General features: G+C 37.9%; 2 protein-coding genes and 1 long non-coding RNA gene across 3 annotated transcripts in view; 1 reads left to right on the top strand and 2 right to left on the bottom strand.

The window, feature by feature from the left end:
- Positions 1–474: 474 nt before the first annotated feature.
- Positions 475–2985, top strand: LOC121640193 (Fc receptor-like protein 5; the record flags this gene model as incomplete). The annotated part of the gene is made up of 4 exons (XM_041985911.1): positions 475–590; positions 679–738; positions 926–1156; positions 2786–2985. Coding segments are annotated over exons 1-4 (522 nt in total), but the record flags the coding sequence as incomplete, so codon positions are not given.
- A 6948-nt stretch (positions 2986–9933) lies between these two features.
- On the bottom strand, positions 9934–11243 carry LOC121640237. Its single transcript, XR_006010421.1, has 3 exons — positions 11172–11243; positions 10942–11016; positions 9934–10020 (listed from the first exon to the last, which is right to left on the bottom strand). It is a non-coding gene; the product is annotated as an uncharacterized LOC121640237 (long non-coding RNA).
- Positions 11244–11407: 164 nt separating this feature from the next.
- LOC121640310 overlaps positions 11408–26392 on the bottom strand; it is a 39385-nt gene continuing 24400 nt past the window's right edge. The window contains exons 3-13 of the mRNA XM_041986021.1: positions 26014–26125; positions 25561–25899; positions 21560–21847; positions 21365–21484; positions 20726–21219; positions 16510–16612; positions 16046–16381; positions 15658–15945; positions 13276–13394; positions 13066–13149; positions 11408–11500 (exon numbers count right to left, since the gene is read on the bottom strand). Coding sequence (XP_041841955.1) covers positions 11408–11500; positions 13066–13149; positions 13276–13394; positions 15658–15945; positions 16046–16381; positions 16510–16612; positions 20726–21219; positions 21365–21484; positions 21560–21847; positions 25561–25899; positions 26014–26116 — 2367 coding nt within the window. The 5' untranslated portion in view covers positions 26117–26125. The remainder of the gene's footprint in view (positions 11501–13065; positions 13150–13275; positions 13395–15657; positions 15946–16045; positions 16382–16509; positions 16613–20725; positions 21220–21364; positions 21485–21559; positions 21848–25560; positions 25900–26013; positions 26126–26392) is intronic.

Raw genomic sequence — 26392 nt, 5'->3', positions numbered from 1 at the left:
TTGTTTTGAATATACTATTTGAATGTTTCAAGAACACCTGTTAAAATTTTTGAGAACGCCAAATCTAACCAAAATTAATGCTGCTCTCCTATGGGGGACAGTCGGGAAATAAAGACCCACATTATTTGGAGCTGCTGGTGTCTGGCCCATTATTCTACACAAGGCCACATATATGTATATATATATATATATATATATATATATACATTAATAAAATCAGGGGCATCAAACTCCGGCCCTTGAGGGCTGGTATCCTGCAGGTTTTCATTGTTTCCCTGATTTAACACACCTGAATAATATCAAATGGATCCAACAGCTTCTTGTCAACTTCTTTACAATAACCCATTAATTTCAGTCAGGTGTGTTAGAAACATGGAAACAATAAAAACCTGCAGGATACCAGCCCTCGAGGACCGGAGTTTGACACACTTGATATACATGGTCTGAAACCAAACCTTCTCTACCATCAGAAATAAACTGCACAGGAAGAGGAAGTGATCATCTGCATCGTACATGAGCTGCATCAGTTTGATGCTGTAACATTCGGCAGGAAGACTTCATGCAGGTTACAGGTCTCTCTTTCAGACTCAGTGAGTACTGAATCAATTTTTTAAACAGTTTTGTACATAAAAGCATTGCTAGCTTTTGTACATTTATTATTGTTATCATTTTATCCAGACATGTTTTTGATCTTGCTGTTGGGTGCAAACATTCTGGACAGTCATTCTCAAAGCAGCGGTGAGTAAAAATGACGTAATCCTGGTAATTTACTGTGTGCTTCTACTTTTATATTACTCGTTAATAGCTCCAAAAGCTTCTAAGTTACAGGCTGATTTTATGTTGATTCTGTAAAACAGGGACTGATGTTTGATATCAAGTAATCCAAAGGATGTTTTTAGATGGACTGTGTTTTTTTCCGAGGCAGGCGTCCGTATTGTTACAGACAGACAGCAGTTCTTTGAGTACGAGTCCATCACTTTTCACTGTGAAGGTTCCTCTCAGCTCAGAAGAATAAGGAACAAAAAACAGTTCATCAAAGAATGTGACACATCGACCGGGACCTGCAGCATTGGAAGTGGCTACGAATCTGATACTGGAGAGTACTGGTGTGAGACTGACAGCGAGAAAAGCAGCACTGTTAACATCACTGTCACTGGTACGAAACCATCACCTACCACCAATATTTTTTTTCTGTTTATATTTTCCTAGATTTTCATTTTCAAATAGTTTGTTAAAGTGATTATTTATAAAAACAGTGCAATGTTAAGATTACTCTCATCGGCCACTTTATCAGGACCACCTTCTAGTACCGGGTTGGACCCCTTTTTTGCTTCAGAACTGCTTTTATTCTTGGTGTTATAGATCCAACAAGGTGTTGGAAATCTTCCTCAGATGTTTTGGTTCATATCAGCATGGCAGCATCCCACAGTTGCTGCAGGTTTATCGGCTGCATCCATGATGAGAATCTCCCGTTCCACCACATCCCAAAGCTGCTCTACTGGACTGAGATCTCGTGGCTGTGGAGGCTGTTCGAGTCCAGTGAACTCATCGTCATGTTGTAGAAAACAGGAGGAGATGATCTGAGCTTTGTGAAATGCTGCATTATCCTGCTGGAAGTAGCATCAGAAGATGCAACACTGTGGTCATAAAGGGATGGACATGGTCAGCAACAACACTCAGGTAGGCTGTAGTGGTTAAACCAGGCCATGTTGGTACTAAGGGCACTAAAATGGGCCAACAAGTAGGATGGATCCATGTTTTATTATGTTTCCATCAGATTCTGAGCCTTCCTTCTGAATGTGGAGCTGAAATGGAGGCTTATCAGACCAGCAACGTTTCTCCATCTTTTATTGTCCAGTGTTGGTGAGTCTGTGTGAATTGTAGCCTCAGTTTCCTGTTCTTAGCTGACAGGAGGCACCTGGTGTGGTCTTCTGCAGCTGTAGCCCATCTGCTTCAAGGTTGTGTGTTCAGAGATGCTGTTCTGCAGACCTTGGTTTGAACCAGTGCTTATTGGACTTTCTGTTGTCTTTCTATCATCTCCAACCAGTCTGTCCATTCTCCTCTGACCTCTGACATCAACAAAACATTCTGGTCCAGAGAACTGCTTCTCACTGGATATTTTCTTTTCTTCAGACCATTCTCTGTAAACCCTAGAGATGGTTGTGTGTGACAGTCTCAGTAAATACTCAGACCACCAACCATGCCACATTCAAAGTTATGTAAATCTCCTTTCTTCATCATTCTGATGCTCAGCTGGATCTTCACCATGTCTAGATGTGTTGAGTTGCTGCCATGTGATTGGCTGATTAGATGTTTGTGTTAACAAGCAGGTGAACATATGAACCTGATAAAGTGGCTGATAAGTGTAGTTACACATTTTGTTGACTTTAAATGCACCATTCATATAAATGTAAACAGGAGCATATAAACAGTGTTTAATGTCTCTAAAATGAATGAAAATTTACTGCAACATAAACATTTCTGTTACAACAACAACGGTCCAGTAAAACAGTTGGTTCACAACAAGTTTTTAATCCATAAAAACCTCTTTTGTGTAAAGATTTTATAAGGATTTCATTATTAACTCTGAGGCAACAGCCCTCCAAACTGTCACTTTCCAAAAATAAAAAAGGCAACAATAATCAGTCATAACCTTTATAGCCTGGCCTTTTTATTTAGTTAACAATGTTAATAGCATAATTCCTATAATAGCCTTACTTTTAGCTGACTTTTCCTGAAACTTAACCTCATTCCAGGATTATAAAAAGTATCTTTGTTTCTTCAGCTGGTTCTGTGATACTAGAAAGTCCTGTTTCTCCTGTGGAGGGGGGAAGCAACGTGACCCTTCGCTGCAGGAACAGGACAAACTCCAGCAGCTTCTCCGCTGCTTTCTACAAAGATGGCACCTTGCTGGAGGGAGACGGTGCAGATGAAATGACCATTAGAAATATGTCCAAGTCTGATGAAGGTCTCTACAAGTGCAGCATCTCTGTAGGTGGAACATCACCGGGAAGCTGGCTGACTCTGAGAGGTGAGGATAACTGCAGATATCGTTCATAATACAGAAACTGTTACTGTGCTTATAAGTGTAAATGTTTCAAATGCATAGTTTCTGTTATCTCTCCATCACCTGATGAAGAAGATCGTCCTTTGCACCATTATTCCTCTCATCTCATCAACCTGCTGATTGCTGTTCTCACCTTCATACCAGTGACCCTGATATTCCTGGTGGTGGGATTTCTCTTTTTAAAGAGACAAAGAGGTAAAGAGAAGCAGTTTTATTACATGTGAGTTCAGGAGCATTAACAGAAGAAAACAGTAAATATGTATATATATAAAAAAAAGGTAAAACACAACATTCCTCTAAGTTGAGCAGTTTAGAAGCGAGTGTGTACGGCTTTTCCTTTCCTCCACCAGCTATGTGCTGGTTTCAGCAAGTCCCATTTAAAGGTTGATTATTGTCAGACATCTGCTTCTTACTGCTTCTCCAAATTCCCTAACCAAGCTATTGTTCATTAGGGCATAACTTTAAAGGAGAGACATGATATCAACATAAAAGAATGATGCAGAGTTTGTAGAACATGATAAACACTAATATATTAACTAAAACACATTCAGAAATCAGGTTTCCACATTGCAGATGGGCAACTTTTCCTCATGCTTTCTGCATAAAATCACTGTTCAGCTTTGCATGATGGTTTCTGACCATCCATCTTCCTGTTATGTCCTTCCAGAGTTTTCAACAGGGTTCAACGTGTTGGAAGGCCACCTAATTTCACTTAATGTCACTTAATGTCAGCCTTCGGTTCTAGAGCGATGACTACAGTCATCCTTTTCATGCTTTTGTTTTTGAGATGTGCTTATGCAGGACTTATATTGGTTATATTTGGTAGTAAAACTCAGATATACTATTTAAGAAGTAACTGCATGGTCTCTTTGTTTTTATAGAGCTGTAAATATATTTATTTTAATTAATTTGCTTTGCTTTAATGTGAAGCTGCCATATGAAAAAATGCAGTAACCTTTCTAATTGAAGTTTAAATGTCATGTGTGGTTTCCATCATGCCTAACCTTTAAAGCTGCAACGACGCTGTGACCAGAAAATAACTTATTTTTGCCTCCTCTCACTGCATCATACACGCTTCTTTTTTGGTTTATGTAGACGCTGCTGATGCTGGAGATAATTTCAAACCCCGTATTAAGTTGAACCACAGCAGAAAACAGCAGAGGGATGAGGGTGAGCAGACCCGTCCAGCCCTGATACTCATATTTATCTTTAGCTCTGCGCTGAGCTGATTTTCTTTTTTCTTCTTCCTCTCCAGATGTAGATGACACCCCACATGAACTTACTTACTCTACTTTAACCATACAAGAGAATCGACAAGCTCACCATCTTGGTTCGTATGTTAGACGTATATCCAAAATGTGACAAATACACATTAGTTAGTTGGTTTACAATGACCAGAAAAACTCATTCCTGCTGTTTTAAATTTAAAGTATCAGTAAATATATATATATATATATATATATATATATATATATATATATATATTTCACTATTTCTGTGTTAAAGTTTAGTTGCTGTGGTTGCTTCTTGCCTTCCCTTTGCCAGAAAATGACTTAAAATTCAATAACATGAACAAATATGAGAAAAACATAGAAAGAAGAAAAAAATAACATAAAATAAGTGAATGACAAACAAAAAACCAAAAGTTTTAGGATTATTTAATGTGAATCTGCTTGGAATTCAAACGTATCTAAATCTAATATCACTGTTTTACATTTTTTAATCAAATTCAAATTATTTTTAACATGGTTTAAAACACAAACTCTCCCTCATCTCCCAACAGAACCCGAACCACCAGGCTCCACAGCAGCCGCCGGCTCAGATTTACCCGAGCAGGAGGTCATATATTCTGGTGTCAACAAGGCTCCTGCTGATCTAGATCCTGCCGTCCAGCAGAAGCCTTTTCTTTTCTTGGGTTGATCTGCAGCGGTTAGCAGTCGGGTAGCTAAGCTAACCTTGGAGCAGATCCAGCAGGAGAGTGAACGTTTGCCTTGTGAAACAACTTTACACTCAACACATTCCTTATTGTTCTCTGTGATCTGCTTCTTCTGGTCTCATCATTTATTTAAGCTCCTCATCTCAAACCACCAGCGTCTGTTGTAGTGAGACGGTTAAACCACGCTGCAGCGGCTAGATGTACGCTGCTGGTTCTGGTTTCTTTGTTACTGGTTTTAACAGGAGGTGAGCTGAAAATAATCCTCACCGTGGTCGTATTTATTTCCATCTTCTCTGCAGAAAACACAGCGTTTGATGAACCAACCTGCTTCAGTTTAGGTGCAGCCTGTAAGATTTGAGCTGCTTGTTTGTTGTTTTTATGCTTGTTTATTTTGGGCATTCTGGACATTAAATAGGATGGTTTCACAGCTGGACCTTTTTATTATGGAGCCATGATGTTAAGATATGTGGAGAAAGGTGATTCGTCATCACATTAATAAAGCAAGACTTCATGTAAGGAGATGTCCTCAGGTTGGCATTAGCTCCATGCTGTGTTCCTCATCCAGTAGGTCAGGCTGCCCAGCTTTTTTGCATCAATACATTCCTCATATTATCAAGGATGTTAGCTTTTAAACTCTGTACCAATGACAGAACGGCTCCTTTCTCCTTAAGTCTACAGCACATAATGTCAAGTTTGATTCATCCCTGCAGGACGGTTTTCCACTTCACCCTAGTCTGACTCGGACCCACAGACGGTGTCAGCAATCTGAGTTTGGGTTTTATTTTTCTTTGCATGGCGGCTAAACAATTAAATATCTTAGCTGAAGATGAATTTCATACGTGGTTCTGCTTCATTCTCTGAGCTGTTCCTCAGGTTGCTGAACCTGCTCTGCAGGTCTTACCTCTGAAACGTGGTTCGAGTTAGATTCAGACCTCCTGTAGGTTTGATCTCCAGTCATTTCACAGACCTGTTACAGATCATTTTTATTAGTTGTGAGATGTTCCATGAGGCATTTTAGTTTTTCAATAAATCCTTTGCTGAAGCCCCTCACCTCCACTTTTTATAAACATGCTGCTGGTGTGTATGGAAGTGCTTTGCATTCACAAAGCCGCTTTTAAGAAGTAATTACATATGTTTTTATTAGATTTAATATTTTCTGTTCATTTTGAATTTTAATTCTTAATTAATGAGGTAATTCTATAGGAAAAAAATATATATATTCTGAATTAATGAAATAATTTTACATTTATTAAAGCAAAGAGAAAAAAGGTGTTTTATATAGTAAATGATGTCATCAATTAAAAATAATAAAATTGTATTATTGTAAAACTATGTAGGTAATACTGTTAAATACTGTTAAATAAATATAATACACTTCCATGAAAATTAACATTTTCACCTGATACCACCACATCGTGTCAATACTGCATCTGTTCCATGTTTGATTAAAAAATAAATGAGCTTGATAAGATATCAGATGATAATGTGGTTTTTATTTATTTATAAATCTTTAAACATTTCAGGAAAAAATCTGTTTAATATTAAAGTTTTTAGAGAAAAACAAATCACTGGATGCTCCATAAATTTCTACAACAACCATAAGAAGAACTGCTGAAATTCTGGACCTTGTTCCAGTTTAACAATAAAAGAAACAGGAACCGAGCCAGAAATCTGGCTGTTGTTTTGGACTCTGACCTGAATTTTAACATCACACTAGTAACAAAGTCCACCTTTCTCCACCTTAGTAATATTTCCAGGAGTAAAGGACTGAAGCGTCGGAGTAACTTGGAAAAACTGGGTCATGAATTTATTTTCAGCAGACCTGTCTACTGTAACGGCCTAATTAAAGCCGTATTTACAGGTTCACCACTAAATGCAGCTGAAGCAGAACACTGCTGTGAGTCCTCACCACCAACAGAAAGCTGGATCATGTCACACCTGTGGTCTTTATCATGGCTCCGTGTCCAGCAGAGAGTTGATTTTAAAATGCTGCTGCTGGTTTATGAAGTCAAAATACATCTCAGAACTTCTGGTGCACCATGAACCCTCCAGGCAGCTTAAATCATCAGGTTCAGGGTTGCTTCCCGTTCACAGAGTAAAGAACTAAACATGGAGAAGCTGCTTTTAGTTTTTATACACCGTCCCTTTGGTTTAAGCTCCCACAGAGCTGCAGGGCAGCTGAAACTCCTAAACTTATCTGTCTTACATGATCCTTCTCTTTTTATTGTTTTTATTTTAATTTTATGTTGCACGTTGCAGCATTTTGGTCAACTCCATTGTTTTTAGAGCATTATAAATAAAGTTGCAGTTGTTTAATGCTTTGCCTTCATCATGTTTTCATTTCTAGTAATTTGTCCCACCAGTCTAGTTATTATGAGCCATGTCATGCTTCTATTTCTGTTTCAACTGGTTTAATTCCCTTATTGTTTTAATTACTTTTATCTGAGAAGTGTTAAACAAATAAATTTGTGATTGATTCGATTGTTTTGTTCTCTCAAAAAAGTAAAGAAACTTGACAATAAGATTGAACTTGTACAGATCCTGCATCCCTAAAATGAGCAGCACAGCTAAATCCTGTAAATATTTAGAAACACCGTGTGAGGGATGGAAGGCCATCACACAGCAACATGTGGCCGGATGGTAAAGAGCATGAGGAAGAGTTACCAAGCTGTAGTATGGACATAACTCACACCAGGAAGAACACCACACCACAGTTCTTGTTCACTGGTGAATTTATTTAGGTAAACCTAAAATAAAACACAGTAGGACTGCTGATACACAGAGATACAAATAACATCATGATCAAAACTGTTTAATTTAACTGTTTGATTTTTTATCTTCACGTGTGGGGTCTCGAACCCATAAAAAATCTCATAAGATTAAAAAAATCGTTATGTGTGCACCAGGCTTAAGACATGCAGTGGGTGCTGAGGGATTGAGAAAGACTGACATTTGACATGAAGAAAAGTAGGTAAATTGGTATCATTAAAGAAAAGAAATCATCAACCAAGCTCAAACATTTGAACATTTTATGGTAAATTTATTGATTTTGATTCAAATGAAGGGCACAGATCACAAAGTTAAGTGAAGTTAACATGCAAAATCATTTCCACACCACCTCCTACAGCTTAATAATGTGTGTGATGTGCTACATAATGTTTGCAGCAAACACAAGTAAACACATAATGTCCATCAATGTAAACCTTTTCATTGGATGCAGCTTCTCTAAGTCCCATGAGCTGTCTATGGAGGCATTTATTTATATTACAACATGTAAATATACTTTTAAAAGGATATTCTGTTAATAAAAAACAATGTTTTACTACAAAAACTGTTTCCGAAGGATGATTTTATGCCTTTTTTTATTTAGTTAAATCTCAGTCTAGAGACTCAGACAAAAATCCAGACAAGCTAAAGCTAAAAGCTACAGAGAAGAGCAGTTTTTAATTAAATCGACTCAAACCTTAGACATTTTATAAATGTTGAAGCTAAGACCAAATTACAGGTCTGCACATCACTTTCTAAGAACATGGAACAAAAGTCTTTACTTTGTTAGGACTTCCTGTGGTGCAGAGCATCCTGAGTAACAGTTAGCTCCATGCTACATGAACCATGTGACATCAAAGACCATGATCAGTCCATCAAACTGTCTGATCCTGACAGGGGCTGTAATTTTTTCATGACTGCTAGTTTTGTTTTGTTTTCCCTTTGTTTCGGAGTGGGCTTTACATGTTCTGGCATCCTGCATCCTGGTTACTTTACTTCCTGTTTTAACTGTAGAACTTCCCCCTTTTATAAGTTATATGCTTCACACCAGGTCTTCACTTGTTGATTGAATACCCGCATCTTCTTTTTATTTATTTATTTATTTATTTTTATGAGAATGACTTATCTTTTCATCATGTTTTTGTACTGTGACCAAAAAGCATCTGTACTGTGAATAAACTGTAGAAAGATAGAACTTTGTCAGAGTCGTTTTCACTCTGTCCTGTGAATTGGGCTGAATGATGTGATTCTCCTCATCTGTGCATATAAATAATGCTCTGTAAAACAATGTAGTCTTTTCTTCCCTTTGTACAGACAGATCTGCTGTCTGCATAAATGACTCACCTGACCAGGAATATAACTTATATACTATCATTTGATGCTTCTGGTCTCTTTATTTACCAGAATTCTCACCACAATATTGTTCTGAGTCTTTTCTCTTGTTGTTGGATCATGTTGGTAAGCTCTGAGGTCATTTATCTGGCAAGTGAGGTCCTTCTTTACTTTAAACTGCCCCTCTGTTTGGTTATTCTACTGAATTTCCTTCCACTGCAGCATCTTCCATTTTCTCAAGTGAAATGAAGTTAGCGATCGCCATATGAACCTTCTTAAAGTGGCGGAGATATTTTTCTATGTCTGAAATTTGCATTTCTTTGAATTTTATTTTATTTTTGTCATCAATCACATGAATTCTGGCAGACAGATAAGAGCTTTAGTGGGACTTTTCCTTCCTACCAGACAGTACAGTGCAGAGTTGTAGTCCATGCATCCCATCACTACATTAAGTACCATTTTACTTTACCCACTTTTCTCTGAGATTTTATTCTATTCTGATTCTTTCTCCCCAGAAATAATTAGCAGATCTAGAAACAACCAGCTATTAAAAATCCCCGTTATTGTTCTTGCTGTAATTTCTATAATTTCTTTCCGGTTTGGGTCAATTTAGATCCCAAAAGTTTTAGGTTCCTCTTAGAGGAAGCTTTTAGCTTCAGGTTGCTCATAAGAAATTTGTTCAAGTTCTGCCCAATCACGTAGACCCATCAATCTAAATTCATGTGTGCTGCAGCCGGACACATCCCAAACTTGCAGGACAGCGGCCCTCGAGGACTGACTCTGGACACCCCTGCTTTAAGCAGTAACATTATAGAGCTGTAGTAGTGATATGGTGGCCTGCAGCTGGTTTCCAGTCCTCAGGGACAAAAGTATTTTCAACATGAGGTCATCGCTGGTTCATCAGTCTGGAATCCATTTACTGTAAATTAATAAAAACTGAAGTTATGATTAAATTGCAAAGCAAAAAACTAAATTTTAACTTTCAACTTTCTACATCCAAAGTGCAGTAAAAGCAGCTTCATTTCCAGATACAAATACAGCAGGAGGAGGCTGGATAACCCTTAGCCTGCAAGTAAAAGCAGCTAACTGCACGTCACACTTTCAGCTATGAGATTTTTAATTGGTTGTTACACACTCAAATACCTTCTCAAGCCTAAAGGAGAGTAATAACTGCGTAATAGGAGGTCTCCAGTATGACTGGTTTGGTAGTGGGCCAGTGATGGTCTGGGGAGGCATATCCACACAGACCTTTATGTGCTAGCCAGAGGTACCTTTACTACCATTAGGATGAGATCCTTAGACCCATTGTCAGACCATATGCTGTTGCAGTGGGACCTGGTTCCTTCTGATGCAGGACTATGCTCAGCCTCATGTGGCTGGAATGTGTCAGCAGTTCCTGCATCATGAAGGCATTGATGCTATGGACTGGACTGTCCATTTACTAGACCTGAATCCAGTCCAGCACCTCTGGGACATCATGTCTGGTTCCATCCACTGCCAACAAGTCAACCACAGACTGTCCAGGGATTGATTGATGCCCTGATCCAGGTCTGAGAGGAGATGCCTCAGGAGATTCTCATTTGTTTTATCAGGACCTCAGATATTGTAGGGAGTAAATACAGGCACATGGAGGCCACACACACTACTGAACCTCATTCTGAATGGTCTTGAGGAATTTCCAATGAAGTTAGTTCAGACTGAGATCTGATCTTTCCACTTTTATTCTGAGTATGATTCTCAGTCCAGACCTCCATGGGTTCATGATTCTTAATTCCTTTTTTTATGTTATTTTGTTCCCAACACATTCCACTATGCAATGAATAAAGATTTTAAATCTAACCTTCTTTTTAACGCTATTTTCCAGCTGCTGCTTCTCATCTTTGAGCTTCCGGTTTTCCTTCAATACTTCATCGAGCTGAGCAGAAAGAAAAGACAAAGAAGGAAGTCCTGGTTAATTTCACTTTATGGAGAGAGTCATAAAGCAGCTTTGACAGAAAATATTCGGGTTAATGCAAGATGGCCACCAAACTAAGGAAAATAAGAACAAGTTTCATGTGTGTTTATGTGTACATGTCTCTTAGTCTGGTCTAAGGCAGAAGTTTTGGTCTCCAGTTCTTTTCTTTTCTCCTCCAGCTCATCTGTCATTTTCTTCCACTTCATCTCAACGGCATCTTGGTTAATCTCCTGCTAACAGACAGATGTTAGCTAACAGTTGGCATGAGTCATGACTAGCCATTTGACAGCATTTAAATCCCTAAATATTAATTAGTTATTTAAATTGGTACGAAGAACAAACATTCATGGGATTATAGAGGAATATAGAGAAAATGTATTTTTAGGAACTCCACCTCTTTGCTTGCTTCTTCCTTCTTCTGCTGATTGTTGGAACTCCAGAAGAGCTGAGAGGAATAATGTTAAACAAAATGAAGGAAAATATTTCACACATATGAGTAAATATTCTGCAGAATTCTATTAGAAAGTTTAAATATATGGAATTATAACTTTAATGTGACCACTTACCCTTGAAAACCAGGACCATTGGGCAGCTTGTTGTTCCTGTAACTAGATGAGGGAATGAAATTTATTACAATAAATAAGTGATAACAGAACACAGAGAGACAGAAACAGGATTTCTTTTCATCGCTATTTCCATGAGGTTTTATCAGGAGTGTGTCCTGGTCTGTGGGTTTTGTTCTGTTTTTACTTTAGTTCATGTTAGAGTTAGTTTCTGGTCTGGTTTCGTGTCCGTTGTCGGGTTTTCTGTTGTGCTAACTTGGTGGTTTCTGAGTTTCATGACTTGTATTTCGTTCCTTTCCACTGAGTCTCTGTTAACTCTGTAAGGATTTGGCCAGTCTTGCTTCACCTTTCCGGCTCCATGTTTATGTATTAGTGCCATTTATGTGTTTACAAATCAATCAATCAATCAATAGAAAGAATGACAATTTTCTAAATTATGAATTTGTGTTTTTGCCTTTGTGTAGATTGTGAATAATTGTTTCCTTGTGTTAAACTTTGTGATAGAAAATAAATAGTCAGGTTGATGCTGATAAACAGTAATTCTATAGAAAGTACAGTTTAGTGCTTTTATGAAAATGTGACAAAAGGACTTTTTGACAAGTAAAAAATATATTAGGAGCAAGGACTGTGTGGTGGAGTAGCACATATAGTCTTATAGTCCAGAGTTTCTGTTTTCCAGCTGCATTTTTGTTCAAAACATTAATTCCTGTTTTAACTTCTACTGGTTTTGGTTTCTGGCTCATTCCAGTTTGTTTGAGGATAAGTTGGCTTCAGGGTGAGATGGTGAAAAAACAAATATGTCATCCTTGCAGGATGTTTTTTACTTTGATTTGGACACATCCCTTTTGTTATTTGCTGCATAATCTACCCTTTAAATTGGCACCATTTCCTTTAAAGTTGTTGTTTTCATGACCACAGGTGTGTTTACCTGACACTTTTTCTTATAATCTAAAATCTAAACTCATTAACTAGATAAATTTAATTTAAGTGCATCTGTGGTTAAACTTTAAAGAAAAAACTAATTTGACATTCACATAATGCATTTTTTCTCAAACGGGGATGTATGTAGTCTACCCTTCGGGGTACTTGGAGACACTTCAGGGGGTACATAAGAAATTAAAAAGTGTCTGAAAAATTCATAATAATCCTGAAATTTAAATAAAAGATGTACGTTTATGCACTAATGGATTATTACATATTCCCTTTTGTTATTTTGTACATAATGTACCTTTTAACTTGCCACCATTGTTTGCCTACCTGTCTACCTGTATTTACCTGTCTACCTGTGTTTACCTGACTACCTGTGTTTACCTGTCTACCTGTGTTTACCTGTCTACCTGTGTTTACCTGTCTACCTGTGTTTACCTGTGTTTACCTGACTACCTGTGTTTACCTGTCTGCCTGTGTTTACCTGTCTACCTGTGTTAACCTGACTACCTGTGTTTACCTGTCTCTGTAGTTCTGTCTTCTCTGAAGTCGACTTCTGCAGCTGTTGTTGAAGCTCTGACACCATCGCCTTAGATTTTTCCAGCTGTCTCAGGGAAAATAATCACCATTTAGGGTTTCTCTGTCACTTTTTTTCCAAATCAGTTTTGAAAATAACTTGATGAATCTTGTGTTTATCCAGTAAACTGAAAATGAAAGTCATAATTTATACCTCTTCCTTTGCTCTCAGAAGCTCCTCTGGTTGTTTTTCTTCTATCACAAGCTTCTGTTCCTCCTTATTTGTTTTATTTTTATTATTTCCATTTTCTTTCTCATCAGCTTTAGCACACACTGTAAAAAATAAGTTGTTTAAAGTTTAAACTTTAAGACTATAAAGCAACAGCAGCAAAACTTAAAGCAGTTTCAAAACTAAAGTAAAGAAAAAATAGTATTGTGTCGCTCTAGATTAAGATTTTAAATCAAAACTAAAATATTACGTTGGACAAATTGTTGATTATTATTCAAATTAAAAGTCGCTTCAGGATTTTAATTTTCCTTTTTAAATATTTTCAACCTAACAACACGAGTTGTTGTCGCTCAGTGACAAAAGTACGTTACCAGAACCCTTTAAGGGTCGTTAATGCTTCACGCATTTTGTACGTCTTCTGTGTTTTGTACAGAGTTTGTACAGAATTTGTTTACAGTAATGTTTGAAATTGAATTTGTAAAGGTGAAGGGAGAATAAAAGGCCTTAGATTTTTTTTTTTTTTTTTACTTTGCAGCTGCACTTTTAAGCCAGATGTTGTTTGCTTGTCTAATTTTATGTGTTGTAAAACCATTCTATCATTACTAAAACAAATCAGTTGTTTCTCATAGTGAACTGCTCAAAGATAACTGAACATGTGTTTATGTCAGAGGGGTCGGGGCTACTTTTAAAACTCAACATATCTGGACCACAAAGGCTCATGGGAGATACAGATTCAGCAGGAATCTAACCTTTTGTGATTGCTGTGCTATAAATTTGTGTTATGTGCTTTACTTCCTGTGTTATACTAACATTTAGACCATGTTAGAAAATTCTGGTCTGTTTGAATTTTAAAGTTGGTACCAGGAGCAAGACGGACAGTACAAGAAAAAACGAAACCCTCCGCAACAACCTTTATATATTGTTTCAGGGCAAAGTAGTGATTTTACTGACATAACCTATTGTCACCTTCTCAGTTCTGGAGATTGCAGTTCTGAGCCCCTAATCTATTGTAAATACATGCACCTATAAATTATTATCATTGAAATGTGAATGAGAGTTCAACGTAACTTTTAAGTAACTTTAAAACATTTAATTTGGAGGCTTCTTTTCATGAAACTGAGTCCGTGGGATTTAGTTTTCTTTTTGAAAGAACTAAACTGCCTTAATCTGACTTAACCTCTTGGCTACCAGGAAAAAAAATACTGTCCAATCACATTTTTTTTGTTACCAAAACGTACCAAAGCCCCACCCCTTCACATTTGGTATCATTGAAATGTCCTAAGAGTCCTCTGTAGATAGCAAAAGGAGTTAACTCAATAGAATGCAGTGGGTGGGAGATATTCACAAATTTACAAGTTTACAAATGTCCCCCACAGAGGACAAATTTGAACTACTGGTAGTCAGGAGGTTAAGAGAGTTAGTTTAAACTGCTATGGGTTATAGAAAAAATGAGTTAACTTATTGGGTTTGAGTAAAGTCTAATGGTTGATACAACTTGACATGTTTAGTTTCAGCATTTGTAAAAACTGAAGTGGATTAACACGAGTTTCCACACAAATTTCTAGTAAACTCAACCTAATCCGGGATTAATGTGTGGATGCCTTAGTTTTTAAGTTCACTCAACTTTGTTTTTATGTTGTTTTTTTTTACAGTGCAATCTTTTATTTTTCCTCTGCATATAAGTGTAAAGTGAATTTTAACATGTTGAATAAAAAGTAAGTCAATAATTTGATGATATTTTGCACCGTAGTAGTATTTTTTTTTCCTCCAAATTAGTAAAATCTAAACTTAACTAGTTTAATTTAACTGCATCTATAATTAAAATTTCCATTAAAGCTAATTTGACATTATCATAAAGTTTCTCAATGAGGATTCATGTACCCTTTAGAGTACTTGGAGACACTTCAGGGGGTAGTCTTGGATTACTGATTCACCATGTTTGAAATATGTATTGTTTTATGTTTGATATTTTAAATTGTTTCTTTAGTTACACATTTTAATAAATCTAGCACTGATAGCGCAGTGATGTGATCTATTTCCAACCAGAAAAACTCTGCATTGGTAAAGGGGTACATGGCAGAAAAACCCATCTACAGGGGTACATGTCTGTGGTTATGTTGTGCTCCAAACTTACGCTTTAAGTTTTCTCTCCATTTCCACGCAAAAATGCTCCCTGCTGAAATAAGAAGGATGCAAATAGTCGAGGTAAAAGCCAAAGCAACAACCATAGGAAGAGGCCAGGATGGAAAAACAAAAAGATCATCTGAAATGATAAAACACAGAGATTCATGACGTGCTGATAAAATTCAGTTTTCACAATGTAAAGCTGATAGAACCACATGAAACATATAAAGAGCAAATGTTTACCTGGAACATAAATGCATCTCTCTCTGGTCTGGTTAATGTTCTTCTGTTGGACTCTACAGGTGAAGCTGTTGTTGTTTCTTTTCTCTACAGTCACTCTGCTGCTGACGGTGTAGAGACCATCAGGACCTCTGATGGTCTCTGTAGGTCCAGCAGAGAGGAGGTTTCCCTCACTGTCCAGCCAGAGCACCTCAGGCTCTGGATACCAGCCTCCAGACTGGCACTGTAAAACAACTCCTTTCTTGTCTTCATCAATCCCAGCTACACTGGTCACAGGCGAGCAGATATCATCTGAAGCTGAGTGAAAAGAAATGATATTCAGTCACTTTCTGAATTTCTTATCTGAGTTATAAATAACAGACTAAAACCTTAAAGTTACATATTCACTCACCAGTAATTAGCCGAATTAACGACTGCTTTTCCTGTGATGGAATAAAACATCTGTATGTGCCCTCATCAGATGTTCTCACTTTGGATATTTTCAGTGAAACGTTTCCGTGTTTCAGCTCATCGATCAACAGCGACGTTCTTCCCTCAAACAGTTTGTGCTTTTTCCCCAGAAGTTCCTGACCATCGCGCCACACATACACAAATCTTGGGTTTAGATCAGTCCTCGTCCACTCCACTGTGAAGAGGGTAGCATCGCTGGGAGATTCAAGGTGACAGGGCAAGATGGCTTCACTGCCGAGTTTGGCTATGACTGATGGACCAACCAGTTCAGACTGACCTGGAAAACCAAATTTCTGTTTTAGTGTTCCAGTTTAAGTAAAAAGTATTTGTTGACATCTATAAGGTTTTGTGCATTTATAATGAATGATTTTGTTTCCATTTTCTCAAAATCTTTGCAGTAGTTACCAATGCAGACTGATAGCAGAAGAAACTGGATGACCAGCACCCTTATAGTGTTAAAATGTGATGTTAGGAACAGCTCATCCACTGACCACAGCATTATGGAGCTCTAAGAAAAAAAAAACAAAAAACAAACAAAAAAACAAAGCAGACATTATGCTGGTGCAGAATGAGAAGAAAAGGCTTTTGTATGTAAGACAGTAAAGATTTTTAATAGGCGCATGTAAAATAGACGTTGATGAACATGCTGTACAACCTGAAAACAAAACGATTCTTCACAGAAAGAATGTAGACAAATACCAGAAAAATATGGTTAAATATCAATAGCTCAACCTGAAAAAAAAAAAAAAAACTCAAGAAATAATTAAGTTTTTAAACAAGTTTTTAAAATGTCCACTATTGGTGTAGTTCAGAGGGGAAGGCATATATATATGTATGTATATATATATATATATATATATATATATATGTATATATATATATATATACCAGCACGATGGTGTTCCTGTCGATCTTAAAGGGTTAATTCTCTTTAATGACCAGAGTTCAAAAGTTTAGATATTTTAGTCGACAAATCTATAGTATATGTTTCATTTCTTTTTCTATTTTGCATGATGTTGCAGTGGATGCGTTACAGACAGGCTGCAGTTGATTTTTTTTTTGTTTTTTGTTTTTCTTTCCACATTTACAGTGAGATCTGCTGCTATGTTTTGTCTGCTGGAGAAAATAAGTAAATTGAATAAAAGATAAAGTGATCAAAACTCCACACAGACAAGGCAGTTACACATTCCATTATCCATCCATCCGGCATAAATAAAGTTTTTTAGTTTGCTCAAGATTTCAACAAAACAGAGGAGTTATTTTGTGTGAAACGTAAAGACGTACAAGGAGAGGCTGTTTCCTCCTCTTTGAGTTTCAGTGTTCTGGTGATAACTTCTATTTAAGCACAGAAGAATTTATCGAGCTACTGTTCATATCTGTGCAGGTTTTTTCTTTTAACTCTAAAAATCATGATAAATGTCATAGTTTTTAGTATGCAACTGACTAGCATGTCTTCTTAGTGCACACTCGAAGCCATTCATGTGTCAAAGTCCAATTTCTCCCATACCTTCTTGTAATGATGGAAAATATTCCATCATTTACAAGAATAAATGCCCACAATCAAGTTGACATTAAGAGGAGCCACTTTTCACCACACAAACCCACATTTGTCTAAATATTTTAACTAAGATCAAATCTTAGACAAAGACGACATACCTTATGGATCCTCTCCGTCACCTCTGACAAAACCAGTTACTGATTGACAGGTTTCTGACTCTTTCCTCTTATCTTTTCATCGACTACTCATGAACTTTATAGTAGAAAGCACCTATTTTTTTCTTTATACTTTCATTTTCCTTCATGTATTTCAAGATTAATAAGTTTTCATTCAGTACTATGAAGAAAACCTAATTAACTAGAGAACTGTAACATGACAATTTTTATGACATTTTTTTAATACTAAGTACATTAAAATGAGTGACTCATACAGTGCACCTGCTCATATCTGGCAGATTGTCTGTCAGTAGTTATTGAGAACTGGTTGTATTTGGTTAACATCCTGAATAAATATAGAAATTTCATGGGCGATGGAAGCCAGACTAATTGGTGGGCATGTGAGGCTGAAATCTTTTGGCAAACATGTGGCCTGAGGCTGCTTAGTCATTGGTTTTTCAACGTCCCCTCTCAGGATGCAGCTCTCTGTGCCCCTGGCCAATCAGCATTGTTTTAGGTTTTTTTTTTTTTATCCAATGGGAATGATTCTTTACCTGTCAAGTAAAATTACACCCTGGTGCCCAAACACGCAAGCGTGAATGTCACAGCGCTTAGCGGATGATGAACAAACCAATGTGAGCAGACAAACTTGAGGATGAAAATGCAGCTTAGAAAGTAAAGAAATATTCTTTCTTTTCTTTAAGGAAATCCATTCAATTAGGGTTTGACTGGAGAAATAAAGAGAAAAAAGGTTTATCCAGACCAACCTGATTTACAAAATCCAACAGGAAGCAAATGACCGAGAATGAAGATAGACCTGAAACTTCATCACTAGAATGAGAATCAGAATAACCTTTACTTTCATTCTATTTGCTTATTTTTGTTATTTTTCTTTATATTAGTCTTGGCTGAATTTACATGTTAATGCTGGATAATGCTGGATGGAGGGGCGGGGCCGAAGAGAGTATAAACAGAAGAGAGTGAAGAGAAGAAAAAGGAGATGAGGATACACCAGAGAGAAAACAACAGCATCACCTCTTCAATCTAAACAGGAAAAGCCAGACATCTCCCGCCTACACCTGTAAGAAAAACAGACAACCACCTGCAACATGTGTAAGGAAACTAAGCAAGCAACCATCGAGAGCACCTACAAAGAGACAGCTGGGGAAAAAAAAATGACTGATCTCTGAAGTTACTGTTAGTTGCTGATAGTGGTGGGTGGAAGGATTTTTGGTGGATTCGGTTCACTGCTCTGACAAGACACTGACATCCCATAAATCAGCCTCTATCGCAGAGATGATGCCAAATTGTGGCAATTGGTGTAATAAATTCGTTGTTTATGCATTAAAAATGTATGCATTAATTCCACGGAATGATCTTTTTTTCTTTTCTGCATCCTCCTTAACTTTGCTTTAGTTGTCCAAGAGCCTTTGGGTCACACATTCCCCGAATGTCCTGAAAAGTTTTGTGTTTGGTCTTTATCTTTCTACTGCAGTCAAGAAGTCGGGTCATGAAAGGAATTCCTCATTTAGACTTTATGTGAGTATTTCAGAAAATGTTCCTTCATGACAATAAAGTGTAGAATTGATATAAGACTCATACTTTATAAGAAATCTGTGTAATGAAGGAAATGTAGCAGACGTTTGAACCAAAAATATGAAAAACAAATTTATCATGCATAAAATGTTTTATTACATCTCATCGGTTGCCATTTTTTTTAGTTAATCTGATCAGAAGGGATATAAAATACAAGTTATTTAAATTCTAAAAATTATAATAAGTAATTGTGTTTAGAGATCAGACAAACGCTGTAGAAAACGTACCAAAAATACAGAAAATTGTTAAAAGAAATCACAATAACTTTCATCTTTGCATGAAACATTTTCATTGTTGTCCTGTTGTGTTCATACATGTTTTATAACATCACTCAAACACACTGAAGGTTGAAATAAAAAACTAAAAGCTTTTGTCATCATGTGACTGCAGAAACCTGCACTAAGAGAGAGGCTTATATTAATATGTACATATTAAACCTTGTACTTTTATAAGAAAATGTTATGAAATGAGACATGTTATAAATTAGAAAAACTATTGAAAATGGACCAGTTTATGAAAGGAGAAAAGTTACTCATCTAACTGGTATATTGTGGCCATATTAGTTTACGTAACTTTTACGTAACTATGAGCTATTTTTTTATATTTCTGTGGATTTAAAAACACTATTCACAAAATAAATCAACCAGAAAAACCAGTAAAACATGGACTAAAAGTGATAAAATATAGTAGAAATAATAATTTTTCAAATCTACCCAGCTGTCATCATCGATATTTATAGCGGTATTCTGACAACCGCTGCTACTCCCGTTGCTCTTTTCATCGTTACATTTTCCAACCTTGCTGCCGTCGGAAAATCCCAGATATTCCCTAAATTCTGCCTCCCGACCTCAGTTAGGTTAAGTTTTGATATTGTTTACGACATGTGCTGCTTCGGGCAAATTATGATTGTAGATGTATGCACTGTTATTACTAACTGCAGCATCACTGTCACCATCCTCAAGAGGTGAGTATTAACCTTAATAATATAAAATTAATCTTTATCTGAATTTACATTCACTGATTGTCATTTTCTCTCCTGATAGCGAGGTACCTTACGACACAAATAGAACAGGGGTGTCCAGGTCCTGCAATCCTGCAGGTTTTAGATGTCTCCCTGCTCCAACACACCTGATCCAGATAAAATTTCTCTCCTCCACAACAGCTTGTTGTCAAGTTCTGTCCAGTGTTGATCCATCAATGTGATTCAGGTGCTGCAGCTGGAAAGATCCAAAACCTGCAGGACATCGTCCCTTGAGGACCGACTTCGGACATCCCTGAAGTAGAAAATCAGAAGATAAAAGGATTTCATGCTGGAAAAAGATTTTAAAGAGATATTTTTTATTTATTTAAAAGTGAACTTTATTTAAATGACTGGTTTTGTGTCTTTCTCTGAAGATGTCTCCATTTGTTTTTTCATTTTGTCCACATCACTCTCTAGTTCCTTTTTCATTTCAGTCATCCTGTTATACACATCACATGCCTTCTTAACTAGAGTCTCTGTGTTCATCTGAAACTCTTGCTGATCTTTCTTTTTCTCATCTAGTTTATATTTGACCTCATCAATGATTTCTTTCAGTTTTAAGTATGCTTGTGCTTTGTTGACTGTTTTATCTCCAACTTTCTGTTTTACTTCATCATCCACGGCTTTAACCTTCATCTCATTCTCTTCAGCATCTTTCTCTGCCTGGTTTCTTTGTTCAGTTAGTTTCTTGTTCTGCTTCTCCAGTTCTTCTTTTATGTCCACCAGAGCATCGATCGCCTGCTCCAGGCTTCTCAGACCCTGCTCTAGTTTAGACCTGCTTTCAGCCAATTTTTTTCTGTTTAATTCTTCCAAAAGCTGCCGATTTTCATCAGGTTTCTTCTTCACTGTGGAAACAAACATTTCACCAAGTGTGAGTCATTGCACCAATATTATAAATACTTTATGTCTAGAGTGTAGTTAATGGAATAATTATGTAATAAAGATCATATCAGAGATTCAGTGTTAAACCATTAAACCATTTAAACTTACAGCTTCTGCTTTGTCTCCGTTTCCAGATAAAAGCGGCCAAACCAAGAACGGCCAGGATGCAGAAAACCACGTTAAAGCTGATAGAAGCAGTGCAGTCAAACGGGACATAGAAGAAATCATCTGAAATAAAATAATAAAACTGGTAAATAACACAGAAACTCAGTGGTTGGATGATGAGAGGGACAGTTTTCCTACCTGGAACATGAATGTGTGTCTCTCTGGTCTGGTTGATGTTCTTCTGTTGGACTCTACACATGAAGCTGTTGTTGTGTCTCTTCTCCACAGTCACTCTGCTGCTGACAGTAAAGAGACCATCAGGACCTCTGACTGTCTCTGCAGGACCAGCAGAGAGGAGGTTTTCCTCATCGTCCAGCCAGAACAGCTCAGGTTCCGGATTCCAGCCTGCAGACTGGCACTGTAACACCACTCTGCTGCTGCTTTGATCAAGTCCGGCCAAACTGATTCCAGGTGAGGAGGCAACTCCTGGTGGACAAACAGAGGAGAGCTTTGACACATTATGTTCGGCTTTAACAAATCTCTCTAGTTAATTAATCTATCTTAAAGGGATCCTTGTTGTAAAGTGAATTAACCTCATGTATAAATTAACTTTCTACATTTCTGTGAGAAACTATCACTGTTTCTGATGACGATGGACATCATCAACTTTTCTGTCTTCAAACTTAAAGTGAATAAATATTTTCATTTCAGATTTCCCTTACTGTAAAAAGCAAAGATAGCAAATGGCTAAAAAAGAGGCGCTAGCATTCTCTTTACCACAAATATTTGGCTTTTGTTTTTATTTAACATCTAGTGCAGTTTCAACCCTCAACCAGGCCCTGACATGTACACAGTGGGAAAGGTTAATGTTGGGAAATTAAAACGGGCCTCAATCACTGATATCTTCTCCTAAATTCTCTTCAATCTATTCTGAAGTTGTATTTAAAAAAAAAAAAAAAAAAAACTGTTAGATTCACAAGCAGGTTTATAGATCGTGGAATTGTTTGTATCTTTCCTTCTAGTTTAGTGAATGCCAATCTCTCGTAAATTGAAAGGTCGGACCAGCTTGCTGTAGTAGAAGTGCTGGCCGTAAAATGTCATGTCTTATGTATGCAAATAGCCACAGACAGCGGTGAACATCATGGGAAAAGGATGAATAAAAGTAAAAAAAAATAATAAAGTCATACAGTGAAGCCAGGTTTTCCTAATTTTTTTTAGGTGTTTGTTATAAATAATTACATGTAGTGTTTTAATACACAGCTCAAAACAATGAAAGGGACAGTTAATTAACACGTCTTGATGAATGAAATATTCCAATTAAAATTTTTCACTTATTACTTAGTGGAATGTGTTGAGAACAATATAATATAATATAATGATGATCAATGGAAATCAAAATTATTAACCCATGCAGGTCTTGATTTAGAATCATATTTAGAATAAAAGTGGAAATATCAGATCACAGTCTGACCCAGCTTTTCAGGACATTCCTCAAGAAATTTCAGAATGAACGTTAGTAGAGTGTCTGACCTCCACCTGCCTGCATGAACTGGCCAATCTGCCAATCCTGGTATTCTCTGGTAAATACCTATCAGGCTGCACAGTGTTGGGATGTGAGCACAGGTCCCAGTTGTGGACGTGGGGTCCTCATACCACACTGGATGAGCTGCACTACATGAGCAACTTCTGTAGGTTGCACCTCATTTTACCTCTAGGGGTGAGGGCACTGGCAAGATGCTAATGTGAGCTGAAATAAACCAGAAAGGATGAAGACAGGGAAATGATCTGTGGCAGGACCATTCCTTTATGGGGTTGTCTTGCTAACTGCCTCTCATTTCCACCAGCTGTCTGTTTGATTTGTACAACAGCAGCATCAATGTTACTTCATAAGTGGACAGATTGATATCCCAGAAGTGGAACTGACTTTGACTTACATGGTATTGATTATGTGTTACCTTTATTGATTTGAACAGTGTATAAATGGTAATTAATTACTCCTGAACGTGAAAAGCAGCCTGTAGTCTGGTCCCATGAGCAAATCAGGAGGGAGCGGATCTGGTTCAGTCTTTTGCACTGATGGTGTTAGGAAGTGTGTTATTTAAGGAATTTATATATCTGATAAAAATATACCTGTAGTTTTATTAATGTATTTTAATTAACTCAACAGCAGAAAACTGATTTTATTTAAATGCGACGACACCGCAGAAATCTCCTGAGTGTTCATAGAATTGGTGCTGAACTAAGAACAAATCCAAGATCATCGTAAAACGTGTGTTGTAGGATTTAAGAACAACACTTCACAAACAGTTATGGGAGGGTGAGGCAATGGGAACCTCTCAGACACCTGTTCCCCTGGACGCCACCGGGGGCGGGCACAGGGAGGCGGGTGCCCCAGGAGAACGAACCCGGATGGGCCACTGGTCCTGGGGGATGCCCAGTCTGCCACGTCGGGTGGGACGTGACCGGATTTGGGGCTCGCCGTACTCCAGTCTGCTGAGTATGTCTTCCACAGGGCATGGTGTTGGGGTTAAGTGCGATGGAGTTGTGTGAAAGGCAATGTTGGTGGGAACAGAGTCGGGGAGGCTGTGAGTGAGGGATCGAATGGGGTGGATACGGGACAAGGAACAGAGGAGGAAGTGGGTGGAGGGGTGGGGTGAAGTTGGGTGTGGGGGCGTGAGGGTGTAGGAGATGGGGGGGGTGGTCGATGGTACCCTGGTGCCTGGGGTGTGCGGCTGGACATCAGGGCGGGTGATGGCCTGCGGTGGGTGGTTGTCTTGGGGGCCTGGTCCTCCTGGGTGTGGTGCAGGCCCTCTGCCTGGTAGGGGGTGGGGGGGTTGCCTCTGGACTCTTTGGGCACTTTGCTCAGGCTGCCCTGGCAGGGTTGGTGGATGCTGATCTGGGCCTGTGCCCCATGACTACGGGGAGCTCTGGCTGGGGCTCTCCTCTGACACCCTCAGGGCAGTTGGATGTCTTGGTGATGGTTAACATTGCTTCTATCTGTTATGTTTTTGTTTCCTCTTTCTTCTTTCTGCTTTCCTTTTTGCTTCTTATTGCTGTCTTGCTCCTGTTTCTGTCCCCTCTGGTCAGGCCCAGTAAGATTACATCGATTCCATGATTCAAAGTAAATAAATAACAGTAAATAAATACACAAATCAATCAGATTATCAAGAGAAGCCTACCCATAAACCTCCCCTTGGCAATGCAAGTTTGTTCTGCAACCAGACCATTATTTTGTTTGCTATAATGTTGGACAGGACAAGTAAAAAAAGAATTTAGGAACAAACTTATTGTAAGAATGGTTGGTGAATGAGGCCAATTTTCTTTTCCAGTTTGTTACATGTGGGCACTTTGTCAGAATCCCTAACATTTTAACATTGATGGTTCCTATTTATGAGCCAAAAGGCAAAGCTCTCGATTTACCAGTCAATCTATGTTACCCTCACCTATTGTCTTGAGCTGTGGGTAGTGACTGAAGAACAAGACTGCGAATACAAGTGGCCGAAAGGAGTATCCTCCGTGTGGTGGCCAACCTCTCCCTAAGAGATAAGGTGAGAAGCTTGGTGATCCAGGAGGGGCTCAGAGTAGAGTTGCTGCTCCTCTGCATCAAGAGGAGCCAGATGAGGTGGCTCAGGCATGTGGTCAGGACGCCTTCCTGGTGAGGTGTGCTGGGCACGTTCCACCGGAAAAAGACCCCGGGGAAGACCCAGAACATGCTGGAAGGACTATATCGCCTTGGGATTCACCCGGACAAGCTAGCAAATGTGGCCAGAGAGAGGGGAGTCTGGGTTTCCCTGCTTAGGCAGCTGCCCCACAACTAGACCATGGAAAAGCGGAAGAAAATAGACGGATGGATGGATGGATGGATCCCCTTTAGTGTCATGTTTTAACATGCAGGGTGGTCTGATAGATCTTTGAAAGATGGATGCCTAAAATACACTGAAATCAACTTCAGATTCATGCTAAAATCTGAAAATGGAAGAGATTGGAATAGCATCTTATATCTAAAAATAGACTATCAGTTATAATATTAAAAGAAAACAATGTAGTCACATTAAACGAAAACTATATATATATATATAAAAACAAAACAAACAAACAAAAAAAAAACAAAAGTGGTCCCACACACATTTTAATATCAGCATACAAATGCAAGTTTATAACCCTGCATGTTACAAGCTTTATTTATCATAATTACTTACCAACAATAAGATCGACAAAGTTTTCTCTTCTCTCTTTTGAAATGTAGCATCTGTATCTTCCATTATCAGAGTATCTCAGGTCAGAGAGTTTCAGTGAAACATCCCCCTGCTTCATCTTGTCGATGGACAGCGATGTTCTTCCCTTGAAGGCTGTGTTCTGGTCAGACAGATATTCCTTCATACTGTGCCACACATACACAAATCTGGGTTCTAGGTCAGGTCTCCCCCACTCTACTGTCACCTTGTCAGCATCATAGGGAGGTTTCAGCTGGCACGGTAAAACAACGTCATCACCAACCATCGCTGTAACTGTGGATGGAATGGGCTTCTGCAACTGACCTGAAGAAACAGGTGAGTACAACAAATTTAGAGAAATGCAGATGTCTGATAATGACTAATGTTGTTTTATACTCCAACCATCAGTCTGTTTCACTGTGTTTGTGTGGAAGTTACCTTCACAAAAGTGTGTGAGGAGAAGGAAACCCAACAGGTGCTCAAAAACCGAAGTGCTTCTGAGTAAAGATATTAAAGATGATCTCTCTGGGACCTGAGCCATCTTTATATCCTAAACATTCACAGACAAAGTGTAGAATTCAAAACATGGCAAAAATAAGTTTTGTTTTTTTTTCCCTATAAGCAGTAGCATGTAAAACTGCTCACACATTTATTTACACACATATATATATATATATATATATATATATATATATATATATATATATATATACAGACATGGACAAAATTGTTGGTACCCTTTGGTTAATGAAAGAAATACTTGAATCTGACAAAAGTAATAATAAATAAAAATTCTATGAAATTTAACCAATGAAAG

Source organism: Melanotaenia boesemani, chromosome 5 (genome assembly GCF_017639745.1).
Source record: "Melanotaenia boesemani isolate fMelBoe1 chromosome 5, fMelBoe1.pri, whole genome shotgun sequence".
Classification (NCBI taxonomy): Eukaryota; Metazoa; Chordata; class Actinopteri; order Atheriniformes; family Melanotaeniidae; genus Melanotaenia; species Melanotaenia boesemani.
Note: the sequence above shows the minus strand (reverse complement) of the source record. Positions and strands in the feature narration are given on the sequence as shown.